Source organism: Lacerta agilis, chromosome 10 (assembly GCF_009819535.1).
Source record: "Lacerta agilis isolate rLacAgi1 chromosome 10, rLacAgi1.pri, whole genome shotgun sequence".
NCBI classification, from domain to species: Eukaryota; Metazoa; Chordata; class Lepidosauria; order Squamata; family Lacertidae; genus Lacerta; species Lacerta agilis.
In genome coordinates this window covers 5,486,367-5,500,149 of record NC_046321.1, presented here as the reverse complement: position 1 = coordinate 5,500,149, position 13,783 = coordinate 5,486,367, and the positions used below count along the sequence as shown (strand labels likewise).

The 13,783-nt window shown below is 42.1% G+C and overlaps 1 protein-coding gene across 1 annotated transcript in view; it reads left to right on the top strand.

Moving 5' to 3' along the window:
- EXOC4 (exocyst complex component 4) overlaps positions 1–13,783 on the top strand; it is a 360,306-nt gene that overhangs the window by 53,003 nt on the left and 293,520 nt on the right. The window contains 2 exon segments of the mRNA XM_033162287.1: positions 307–550; positions 7,416–7,593. Coding sequence (XP_033018178.1) covers positions 307–550; positions 7,416–7,593 — 422 coding nt within the window.

Genomic DNA, 13,783 nt, shown 5'->3' with positions numbered 1-13,783 from the left:
CGAGAGGTGAGGTTACAAGGAACCAGACAGAGGGCCTTTTTGGTAGTGGCGCCCACCCTGTGGAACACCCTTCCATCAGATGTCAAGGAAATAAGCAGCTATCCTATTTTTAAGAGACATCTGAAGGCAGCCCTGTTTAGGGATGTTTTTAATATCTAATGCTGTATTGTTTTAACATTCGTTTGGGAGCAGCCCAGAGTGGCTGGGGAAGCTCAGCCAGATGGGCGGGGTACAAATAATAAATTATTACTATATTAATTATAATAACCACCTCTTTAGTAATTCCCCCACCTCTATATTTTCCAGGGAGGGATATTAGCTTGACGGAGATCAAGGAAGATTTAGAGATGGATCCTGAGGAGAACAGCTCTATCTTTATGGGCATCCTCATCAAAGGCCTGGCCAAACTGAGGAAGATTCCAGAGACTGTGAAGGCCATCCAGGATCGCCTGGAGCAGGAGCTGAAGCAAATCGTCAAGAGATCTACCACTCAGGTGGCAGATAGTGGCTACCAGAGGGGAGAGAACATAGTCCAGGAAAACCAGCCGAGGTAAGAGCATTGCATTAAAGAAGGCCTCAAAATAAAGAGCATTCCTGGTGTTAATTCACACCAGTTTTGCACATCCACTCATTTTAATATTGATGGTTATGCTGATTATTTCATGGTGTCCTGCATAAAGAATGATTCTTGATTGTATGTATGTATGTATGTATGTGTATGTGTGGTTGTAAATGTATAAATGCATGTATGTGGCTGTAAATGTGGGATGGCATTCAGTTTTGTTGTACTATGTACAATGACAATAAAGCATCTATCTATCTATCATCTATCTATCTATCTATCTATCTATCTATCTATCTATCTATTATATGAGTGGAAGAAAACATTCTGTAACCACTTTTTCCATTCCATGCAGAATTCTTAAAACATTTTTTTATGTGCTCTCCTATTTACCTTTATAAATCTCCAATTGTTTTAGCATTTCCTCACAGGGAAAGTGCTTCCACCTGTTGATCATTTCATACCCTTTACATTTAACTTGTGGGTGTTCAGATGAACAGGACTGCTGGAATTAATACTGGGATTGAAATAAGCCAAAAGCTCCACAGGTGGGGAAGTTATTCCCCTCTCCCCCACCTGGTAGAGAAGTGCGAATTGGCTAAGATATCATAACATGCCAAGGAGAGTCTCTTTACTGTTCTTAGCAACTGCCTTGTTTCCCCATCTCACATTTTTGACAACTTTGAATTTTGAAGAGGAGGAATTCGACTCTGAATGCTTGTTTCTTCCTTTAAAAGGCTCAGATTTTTTACCTGTTTAAAGTTAACCAAGAGCTTTGCAAATGCATTCTGATTTTTAAACATCCCCCCCCCCCGCCATTTTTCTACCCTTCTGACTGCTGCAGTGTTGCTCTTTCCTGGAGCAGAATATTGTCTCATGGTTCTAACACGGGGGTGGGGGTGGGGGGAGCGGACAGCTGCTTGGGCTAGAAGAGGCAGCTGTGACAAGTGTGTTGCCCTTATGTTAATGTTTTCTATGCAAGATAGGGACCCATGTGAGAAAACAGTTTTGAGAAAAGTTATTTAGAACTTTAAACAATCAGAATATTTTGTGTATGCATATGTTTTAGTAATTGATATCTTACTAGTTTGGGCCCACAAAAAACCTTGATAACACGGCTAGATAAAAAAGCTTTAAAAATATGAAAGATCAGCACCTAACAGAGCAAAAATCTCACGACAAATGGGGCAATATTTCATTGGCCTCCAAGATAATCAGTCAACAGGAGGGAGGGCCAGATATGTTTAATCCTTGTATGCTCAAACAGAGGGTGACAGTCAAGGTACTCAGTAATGCCTCACTCATCCTTGACTCACCTATGAATGGTTAAGGAAAAATATCTGTAGTGAGGTCATGTGGGTATCTGACCTATAGGAATCTCCTGGGACCCTATTAGCATTATGTGAGTAGGCTACGTGTTTAGAAGGGGCAGGGTTGGATAAAGGATATAAAAGTGGGAATTCCTATATGAAAGGATTATGTCCCAGCGAGGAATTCTGATCCTACTGGAAGGAGTTTCCAGCAAGAGACAAGGTTTGTGAGCCAAGAGAGAGATCTCTAGGGCAGGAATCACTGCATCAAATAGAAGCAGAGTAATTGCTCTTGGAATCAAAGCTCAGTTGTGTCAAGTTTACGCTAAGGGTTTTTTGTTTCACCAGTGAAAGCTGAATTTGATATGTTAATGTTTCAAACTCGATAAGTTTAAACTTGAGCAGGGTGAACTAACACCCTCCTTGAATTTTTTAACAAGGGGTTTGGGTTTTTGGCCCTTGTGGCTAATGACCTCAAGACTTGGCAGGGTTTGAGTTTTAGATCATCTGTGAACCAGCACCCTGTGTAATGCCTCTAGGTCTTTGATAGTCAGTGAGCACATTGTCTGTCTGGCTTTCTGCTACTGTACTTAAAACCATAAAATTATTATTGGTGCCTAATAAAAATGACTAATAAAACGTGACAGACCCAAAGGGGTCTTATCACCTTGCTGAGCTGAAATCCAGGCAGCTTGTTAGCACTGCTCAGTTTGCTCCAGTCAAAATGGTACTTAGTGGTATTTCAGCCTGGTCAGTGTAGTAACTCTTTGGTACCCAGCAAACCTTTCTGGAAGGCTTCCAGATATGACCAACCTTTTGCCCCTGAGAAGGTTGTGAAAATAATTTGCCATACTGCCCTGGGGCCAGGGCATTTAAGGATGTGTCTGACCTATTCCTGCTGCAGCAGTATACTTTCCCTGCATAGAGATGTGGAGGGAAAATGCTGTTTGGTTTGTGAACTTGACCTTAGTAGGGCAAATGCTGATGCAGTGGCAGACCCCTCTGATGGTAAGAGTACATGGTTCTGACCATCGGGCTCATTCTTGGCAGTCTGTGCTGATGGTTGGGAAACTCCTTTTCTCTCCTTCCTCTGGCAGCAAGCCTGTCTGCTCCCTCAGAAGACAGAGCATGAGCTCCTATTGTGATGTGTTTGTGGACTTTTAAATAGCAATGGTCTTCTCTCATTCTGCAGTACGACACTAGTAGGTGGATGTTTGTCTAACTCCTTTCAACACATTTGGGCAGTATACAGCCTGGTTGGGTGTAAGAAGACGAACATTGAGGGAATGTGTAACCCATAGTGGTAGGCCATGTGCATGGAGTGCTTTTTAATTGGATCATTTCTGTTCTTTAATTCTATGTCTGAAGTCCAGTCCCACCAGATCTATATTGTTTATGTCACTTTGGGTTTCGGGAAGTAAGTTCACCTTTGGTTTTCATTGTTCTCATTAGCAAGTGTTAAAACCATTTTATGAGGCCAGCTTCCATTTTTATTTGCTTTCAGTGTGAAGGGACAGTAGTTTATAAAGTTTACATGGTTGAAAATCAGTTGCACACCTCTGCTCCTCTAACGTTAAGAACAATGTAGAGGTCTTCTTGCATACAAAAGTGAGAAACCAAAATGCAAAGGAAAAAAGGAAATAAAAGCAATTTCAAATGTAATATCTTTAGATATTTCACAGCACCACATACTTGTTAAGAACAACTATTAAAACAATCCATCTCCATTAGCCATAAGATCAATTTTGACTTGCCAAATATATTTATACCATATGGCCTTTGCTGTTGACTCATATTTAAATAGCTTTCAGAAAAAATGTAGAATTTGCAAAATTCACTGTGGCTGCTGATTACTTTCTAAAGTTACTCAAAGACATTGTTCTGCCTTAGAAATTTCTCAATTTTGGGGAGGGGTGCTGGGGGGGGGGGGAGAAAGCCCCATTGTGCAAGTGGATGTGCTTTTGCTGACAAGGTTCAAAAGATTGACCCCACCCTTAGTTAGCAAAATTAATGTGTATAAAGAAGTTTTTTGAAGTTTCAGTGTTGTGTTAAGAGTTACAGGATGCACATTTCATGGGAAAGGCCCTGTAGATGTGTGAGAGATATGTATACATTCACATTTTTAAGGATGCACAGTTTTAAAAATCTCAGGAATATATCAGGGGGTGGGGGAATGTAGTGTGTGAAGAAGCAGTGTACAGAGTGCCCCATGATGGCCTCATAATTTAGTTCCTTGCAACCTGGAGAGGCTGGATGACTTCATGAGTTTGAAGGGGTTGGAAAGCACACAAGTTGCTCATGTCCCCTGCTCTGAGGGGACCTGAGTTTAGTCCTGAGAGGGTCATCATTTTAAACAGGGACAGTTGTTCCAGCCGGTGCTCACAGGGTAACCATTATCCAGATGCATCAACCAAATTTTTTGCAACCTGTGTCAACTTTTTGTTACTTCTTCAATTTGAGTTATGTGCCCCTTTCCAACTTTTGTTGAGGAAGGTTAGCCTGATCCAGAAAAGCTTGTTGATGAATGCAGCGTGCGTGAATCACCATTGGTGACCTTGTTCCAAGTATCAGCAGTCATATTGCATCATGCTATGCCCACTTACTGGCCAAATATGAGCGGCCTCGGGGCCTGTGTCACTTTCTGTCGACATATTTACTGTGCTTTTGTAGTGATGCTATGAACTTGGACTGTCAAAACTGCCCAAGTGGACCTTTGTCAGTGTAGGCAGATGTGCTGTGGAGGTCACTCGTCCTTAAAAGAAATAAATGTGCCACTGGGTAGGCAAAAGAGAAGGAAATGCTGCTTTTTACAGAAGCCTTTTGTTTCCTTCTGCACCCCAACTGCATTTGGTCTTCGGTCACCTTGTCTCAAAAATGGAATAACAGATTTAGAAAAGGTCCAGAGAACAGGGACTGCAAAATTAAGCCACAAGGTTTAGGGGCATTTCACTATGGAGAGTGTTGGGATAAAGTGAGAACAGTAACAATAATAAGCTTGGCCGTAGTTCAGAGCTGCAGGATTTATAGTCTAAAGTCTGGAGTAATAAATGTTCTGGCAACACAAGCTTATGGCACCGGGGTGTGACACTTGAGCAGCACTTACAACTGTAACAAGGGTCTAATGTGACATCAGAAGGCCTGTTGCATTTGCAGGCTGAAAATGAGTTGAGATATCTCATCAGCGCTAAGTAATTTTCTGGAATTCAATTGAGCAAAAGTAGGCAAGTGGACCAAACAGAGGGACAAGGCATGAGGCAGGTAGTGCAGGGCTGTTGTACTGGTAAATCAAAACAATATTTGGAGCAGTTCCTTGCAAGTAAAAGTTACATTTCAGATTGCTCAAATTGTCTTCTTATTACTACAGCCAATTAAAATAAAGGCCTATGTGATTTGTGTACGTCTAAGCAATTGCACATTGAAACATCTGCACTAACATTGGATGCAATTCTTCTTTATGCTCACAATTCACTGTCTATACAGCTAGCCACAATAATATTGATGCCAGGTGTCTGGCACTCCATTGATATCAAAACCATTTCTGTTACCTTGCATCTTGCATCTGTCCATCTAACAATGTAAGCAGCAACAGACACTGGAAATTTTCTGTTTTCTAAGTAATGTTGAATTTTCAGTGTGGCAAGTTGCTGCCTTGGCCACAGAACAGTTATGGGTTTTGTCATGGTACATTAGTTGCAATAACTGGACCATTAAAAAGGCATAGGGACAGTTAATGAGAGAGCCATTTTGATTAGAATCTAGCCATAAGCACCTGATGTATAATAGGATATCTTGGTAATTGGTACAGTTGATGAGGCTTGAGGTTTTTTGAATTTGCAGGTTTGGTTTTAAGGCTCCTCCCCAGATGTTTCTATGGAGATACCATATAAAAGTGCAAATGGGATTTCTTCAGTTCCAGTGTAAGAATGTTATGTACTTTCAAACACTGAACTCTCTTCATAAACCTGAAGCGTAACATTTATTGCATTTGACCAACTTTTCCTGTTACCGGTAATTAAAAATGCTTTGAAATGGTGTGAAGCAACAATAAGTTATGCATAGAACTGTGTACATGAAGGTCCGGAAATGTTTTATTTGGGTGGGAGGGTGGGATGAGTTTTGTTTTGTTTTTTTGAGTGTGTGAGGACATTTTCTAATGAAAAATGGGAAGTTGGACAGAAAGTAGAAAACTAAATTTTGAATCTGGTTCATTGAATTAGTCTTCAGACTATATAAATAAGCACAGATAGTTTGAAGTAGATGGATTAATAATTACATACATCAAATAATTAAACTTAAAAACTCAGTTTCAAAATGTCCATGGTATAAGAAAACACATACATACACTTATGAGCTACTCTCTCTTTAAGAATGATGAATGAAATGCTCCATAAGGCAAGGTGTTAAAATTTGTTGTTAGCTGCCTGTTAGCCCTTCAGATTGCTTTCTAATAATTATATACAACAATTAAAGTTTGGCAACAATCTAAAGTTAGGCAACTAAAATTCTCATATACTATGAGAATGTATGACTCTCAAATCCTCTTGCTGGTTTTAGATTCTTCCATCTTCTCCAGCATGCAAAATAAATTAATCCGTGCTTGAAAATGTACACACATGTGAAAGAGCAGAGAAGCTTATTTTGGTCTGTGTAAACCTTCAGTTCTCTGAAGTCTGTCAGTAGAAAAATGAAAGTGAACTCAGACATTTATATACTTGAAATGTTCATAAATATACCAAAGAATGCATTTTTGCATGCCGAACTATACATAATGTGACAGGATGATTAGACAGCTGTGTAGTAAGGCGACTATATTCATTTGTGTTATATTCCTTAAGTAGCAAAGTAAATTTAGATTTGATCAGAAAAGAAACATTGCATATTGTGTACACACACACACACACACACTTCCAGTTTTGTCTGGGTGGGTGGAGGAGTGGAAAGGAAGAAAAAGTCTGGCTTCAGAATTTCTCCATACTACAGAAACTGCATTTTAGCAGCGTGCACAGCTTCTCATTTCCTTCAGCTGAAGTCTATTAGCAAACACCTAGAACTTCCAATGTAAGATGAGCCAGCAGAGGAGAAATTGGCTATTAAAACAACTGATGCGATTCATTGTTTTTTGACATCCTTGATGATGGCCAGTGATGGCCTGTGTTTGGTGCATGTGCCTATTTTTCTGACTCTGGTCTAGGAGCTGGAAGTGTGCATTTTGCCTCATAAACTGACTCCATCACAAGCTGTCAGGCTCTCCAATGCAGTTGGCTCCATCTGATACTAAGGGCTTCAATCTTAATGAGCATGTGCATTCAAGCATTACAAGAAAAACCCAAAGAGAAAATTTCACTGAATATCTCCATAAAAATTTCCATCTTGCTTTTGGTTGGCTTTTCACCATCTTGTGTCAATGCCCAGGTCACTGCTTGGAGTTGGGGGTCATGGCAGGACTTCCGTAATGCTGCTTTATGTATTTAATGCCCTTGAAATGTGAACAGTAATAAGTGATGAATTATATGTTTTTTCTCATCCCTCTAAATGATCATTAGATTACTTCTGGAACTTCTGGAGCTTCTCTTTGATAAGTTCAATGCTGTTGCTGCTGCTCATGCTGTTGTCCTGGGCCATCTTCAGCAGACGGTGGCTTCTCCCTCCAGTCAGTATGATGGCGATATCAAGTTATATGACATGGCGGATGTGTGGGTAAAGATTCAGGATGTCTTGCAGGTAAGAACCTTCGATGTGTATAAAGGTAAAGAGTAAAGTGACCCCTGACCGTTAGGTCCAGTCGCAGACGACTCTAGGGTTGCGGCGCTCATCTTGCTTTATTGGCCGAGGGAGCCGGCATACAGCTTCTGGGTCATGTGGCCAGCATGACTAAGCCGCTTCTGGCGAACCAGAGCAGCGCACGGAAACGCCGTTTACCTTCCTGCTGGAGCGGTACCTATTTATCTACTTGCACTGCGTGCTTTCGAACTGCTAGGTTGGCAGGAGCAGGGACCGAGCAACAGGAGTTCACCCCGTCACAGGGATTCGAACCGCCGACCTGATCAGCAAGCCCTAGGCTCTGTGGTTTAACCCACAGCCCCACACGTGTCCCATTGGATGTGTATACATCTTTGTTAATTTCACATCTGCCTTTCCTTGTGGACCAGTGACAGGGATCCAGCGTACGAGAGCAGGATTTTATTAGTTTTTAAATAATAGTGAAGATGAAGGGTTGAGCTATATAAGCCACAGAGATGCCTTTAAAAAACCCCAGCATCTTTGTGGTGAATCCCTCCTCTGCAATGTTTAGGAATACCTACGAATGCAAGAAGAGCTTGCTGAATCAGGCTAGTGTCCCATCTAGTCCATAATCCTGTTCTCACAGTGGCCAACCAGATGCCTGTGGGAAACCAGCAAGCAGGATTCAAGCACAAGACCACTTTTCCCTCTTGCGATTCCCAGCAACTGGTATTCAGAAGCATTGCTGCCTCCAACTGCAGTGACAGAGCATAGCCATCGATCAACTTGTGCTATGACTTGGTGCCTTTAGGTTGTGAACATATCTGCCACCATTCCGCTGGTTGGAGTCACGGAAACTTAACCATGTGATGATGTCACATTCTTGGTAGTCAGGATAATCCCAAGACTAAGTGATAGTTGCTGAACAAATAAGCTCACATATGTTTGTTCACTCGATTTGATATATGCCAATTGGCTTGCTTTGATGCTATGTTTATCTTTGGGCTTGAGGCGCTTGGTCATTGATCTAGGGAAAGGAGCTATCTGTAGTTCTTGGATATTTGCCACCTATGCCTTCATTGGCAGGTGGACCAATGGGAAGTTCTGGCCAAAATGATGCGTGCTGGGCTTTTTTGTATAAGTACAGGAAATGCTTGTATTGCGCTGGGGTAAATGGAATACGCAAGATAACAAAGTGTACAGTATGAGCAGATCAAGACATTCAAGCAGTGCTTCCCTTAAAGTAAAGGTAAAGGGGCCCCCGACAGTTAAGTCCAGTCACGAACGACTCTGGGGTTGTGGTGCTCATCTCGCTTTACTGGCCGAGGGAGCTGGCATTTGTCCGCAGAAAGCTTCCGGGTCATGTGGCCAGCATGACTAAGCCGCTTCTGGCGAACCAGAGCAGCGCACGGAAACGCCGTTTACCTTCCCGCCGGAGCGGTATCTATTTATCTACTTGCACTTTGACGTGCTTTCAAACTGCTAGGTTGGCAGGAGCAGGGACCGAACAATGGGAGCTCACCCTTAGAACACCCCCAAATACAATTCTGGGTCTCATTGTGGAATCACATGTAATTTACAAGCTGACACCTTGTAGACCCAAGTCTCTGTGTGTCTGGACCATAGGAATTAAATGAGCATTTCAGATTCCATCTTACATGTGGATATGTGCTCTGTGATGTCTCCTGTGATGTAACTTGCATTCACCAAGCACTGTAAATATACATGATGCAGCTGTTGTATGGAAAAGAAATGTTCAGGTTTTCGAGAGTCTTAAATGTTGAAAACTTTCCTTGATGACACTGTTCGAGTTTGCATTCTGTGCACAAAGTCTTTTGCATGTCTTTCTGAAATAAAGTTTAGAATGTGGAGAGTCCTGTCTTCTTTAAAACTGACTGACGTCCCAAGTGTTTAAATGCCCTCAATGTCTTCCTTTGCTTTGTCCTAACATCTGAAGAGCATGAGGGAAATGCTTGCTAAGTTATCAAATGTTGCATAAGCAGATTTCAACCTTCTTGTACTTGAAGGTGGGACTGCCTCTATCTCTTGTAAAAATGCCGCAGTTCAAAAACATCTGTCTCTTTCTGTCATCATGCCTCAGGTAGAGCTGCTGGATAGATTCCTGCTGGGATTTCCAGTGGAGAATTTATTTGGGCTCTTTTCCAAAATGGTTCTTGCGGAGATCCTGTGTGGTTCTGGCCAGTCTTTTCCTTAAATACAAGTGCATAACTGAACCAAGACAACAAAGGGGCATACAACCAAAGATCACAATGGGTTTATATCCTGTATAGGTCTCATTGTTCATATGCTTTACATCAAGAATGTAACATCTGTGGCCTTTCTCATTGTGGCCACAACCACTGGCTGTGCTGACTGGGACGGATGGAAGTTGGGAGTTCAACAAGATTAGGAGGGGCACAGCTTCCCCCTTCCTGCCTTTCATAAATATCTGGTCAATGGCTATAAAGATATGCAGTGAAATTGATACCAGGAGCATGTTGTTGTTGTTGTTGTTTAGTCGTGTCCGACTCTTGGTGACCCCATGGACCAGAGCACACCAGGCACTCCTGTCTTCCACTGCCTCCCGCAGTTTGGTCAGACTCATGTTGGTAGCTTCGAGAACACTGCATACTGTCTCCAATATTGGGGGGTAGTACAAAGCGGAATTGCAGAATCTTGATTGTGAGGACAGTCTGTATATGCACTTTTGGCCAGTGCCCTATTCCCTTGACCCCCACTGGTCCACTCTGAAGCCAGAGAGACCCTTAGAATAACACATCATTTCTTGCAGCAAAACAACTTGCTGCTATTAACATTATTTTAATGCAGAACTGTTAGCTTCGTTTCGAGCACTCATAATTTGAGGAAGAAGAGGAAGAAGAAGAAGAGTTTGGATTTGATATCCCGCTTTTCACTACCCGAAGGAGTCTCAAAGCAGCTAACATTCTCCTTTCCCTTCCTCCCCCACAACAAACACTCTGTGAGGTGAGTGAGGCCGAGAGACTTCAAAGAAGTGTGACTAGCCCAAGGTCACCGAGCAGCTGCATGTGGAGGAGTGGAGACACGAACCCGGTTCCCCAGATTACAAGTCTACCGCTCTTAACCACTAACTCTTTTAAAACCCTAACTCTTTTAAAAGTGAGAGTACCGTAAAGCATAGCTCAGACATGTGAGATTGGTTTTGTGGGTGTCTGAATCGTTCCCAAACACTGATGTGTTGATGCATTTTGTGAGCAGATGGGAGTAGTGGGCAGAAATTGGGTGAAGAAGCAATTGTCAAGATTAGTGCAATCACGCCTACATGGTGTGCCGTGTGCTTTACCTCATGGCTGTGTTCCTTCAGCTTAGAGATTGTTGCAAGAGATATCTTGACCTATTAATACCCATTTTATTTTTGTAACTGTTTTTAAGTGGAGGGCTTTGAGTAGTGGAAGAAACCTTAGAGTGCCGTTAAATCAAATAAATAATGAAGGTTTTAACTAAGTAACTAACAGATGGGAGAAATAATACTAGGATGAAGGAAAGGAAAACCAAGGTATTGATGCTGTTAAAAATGAATGGAACTTTTCCATCTCCCTTCTCTTTTTGTACCTTTTAATCCTCTGTGTCCCACGCATCCATGTGTGCAGTCATTTTAGAAGGAATGTTTGTGGGACCGTCCTTCTTCTTTGATTTTCTCTTTTATAGAACACTAGGTTAAATGCTTTCCAGAGTAGGCATGTTGGGTGTGCCTCACCATTGAGACTTGGGAAGCTTGGTAAACCTTCTTTGAAAATCAGGCAGATGAGAACTGATCTTCTTGATGTGTGTCTATTTTTGTTTGTCTGGAAACATTTTTATTTTATAGCTAGTGGCAGATGGATTTGGGGCAAGAGCTAATTAAATCTAAGCCCCTGTAAGTCTGGTTGATTTCAAGATTTAAGTGTGTTCAGATAGGGTTACCATATTTTGAAGAGCAGTCAAGAGGACACATTTGCCAACTTCTAGTTTTAACTATGGATTGCTTTGACGACTCTCATTTTACATACCCATGAGAAAGAGGACGTGTCCTGGAAAAAGAGGACATATGGCAACCCTATGTGGCACAACCGAAAGGACATTGGGCTCAACTGTTGTGCAACTCTAAGGAGGAGGAGGAGCAACATCTCCTGGCAGAGATTTATCTTGAAGTTTTCACTGTGATTTGCCCCAGATCACGTATTTTGCCCTTCCTAACATTAAAATAAAAGGTGCAGTAACTTACCTTTTATTCTGAGCAAATGTTCCTATGTGTTTGCAGCAGCCTCTCAGGTGCATCCCTGCATCTGCACTCTCTAGTAACAGAGACATTAGATTTCTCTCTCTGACATTTTAGGCATGTTACTAATTTAGTTCTTTAATTTAGCAGTTCGTTGAGAGCATAATTACTGCAGTACTAAATATTTGATTGAAAAGAACAATAAGACACCTCCAGTTAAAGATGTAATAGCACGTATAAGCTACTCCAGGATAAAATGATTAATGGAGTTGTAGGCTCTTTTGGCACAATTAAGGTGCTTCTCTGAAATTTTTTGCATGCCAAGTTGCAGAAAGTGCTGCTGTTTCAGGTGGTGTTTGGGGAAGAAGGATCAGATGCAGCACAGACTCAGCTTCTTGCTGAATCTGGATTTGTCTACAACAGGGTGAGGGGGTTGCTGTGTCCCTCGTTGGTTAGGGGTTTACATGTTAACAACAAAAGCTTGAACTTAGTTCAGTAGGTAATAAGCAGGCAGTGCAGCACTTTCAATCCTGGTGTATATGTGTAAACCTGGCTATCCAACGGTGCACTCCAGCAACTGCATTTTGCACTACCTGCAGCTTCCAAACTAGGCATAAGAGCAACCCCACATACAGTGAATTATGACTGACCAGTTGTGGAGTTACCAGTGTTTGCCCAGGCCTGTCCTGCATAAAATGTGAAATGACCCTTAACCAACTCCTTATTTTGCCATTAGCTTACTGTCCATTAGGTCACATATAATAATATTTTAGAGGCAGGAGAAAACTCCAAAATGGGTTACAACCCTGAGCTATTAGACATCATGATTCTTTCCTTTCCAAACCAGGTAATGGTATATTTCATTCCTCTTCTTTTCCTCTGCTTTCACATGACTTTTTGTTAAGTTCCCTTGAAATATCAAAGTACCTGGTAGAATCAGTTCTGTGAACATGGACAAAATAGGCCTTCCGGGAAAGAACAAAGGAGTCAACATCATCTAAGGCTGAGAGGACAATGCCTAATTCAGATTCCAGATCAGTCTTACAGTTGCAAATTGAAGGAACCCCTCCTTTCTAGAAGAGTGGATTTGATACCCCGCTTTATCACTACTCGAAGGAGTCTCAAAGCGGCTAACATTCTCCTTTCCCTTCCTCCCCCACAACAAACACTCTGTGAGGTGAGTGGGGCTGAGAGACTTCAGAGAAGTGTGACTAGCCCAAGGTCACCCAGCAGCTGCATGTGGAGGAGCGGAGACGCGAACCCGGTTCACCAGATTACAAGTCTACCGCTCTTAACCACTACACCACACTGGCTCTTCTAACTCAAGTATAGGGTTCAATTCCCTGCAGTGGGGTGATAGGGCGTTTGGTATTGGTGAGTTGTGGCAGCTTGGCTAAAATGTTTGATTTGCAAGCACCCTTTTGCCCATGTTGTGCATTAAAAAAACATATTGCAAAGCCATACGAAGGTATATTACCTGTGGGGGCTGATTCTGTACTGCCAATTCTGTACTGTCAAGTCAGGAAAAATTGCTCATCATGGGTTCAGGACAAAATGCCCAGAAACCCCTTGGCATTCAGTTTTGCAGGCCAGATGGTCAAATTCTGCTAGAGACCTGGATTTTTATAGGCCTGGTTTATGCTATCCAATTTGTTTTCTTGTCCTTTCCCCTCTACAATCTAGTTTTACAAAATCTCTGTTGGAGAGCTTAGGCTCTAGGCTGCCTCAATGAATCGCTCTGTGCAGTACACAACACTCTCTTCAGTAAAAATTTTGCAGATGTGAAAGGTTTGATGCACATGGGGTATATGGCCACAAAATATGTTTGATATGTATGGGAAGGGTGATGGTGGGAGACAAGGGTGACATGGGAGTGAGTTGCTTGGTGGGAAGAGCTGGGGGTGGGTGCAGTTGAAGATGAGTGGGGGCTCTAGCCACTACTGCTCACAAGCA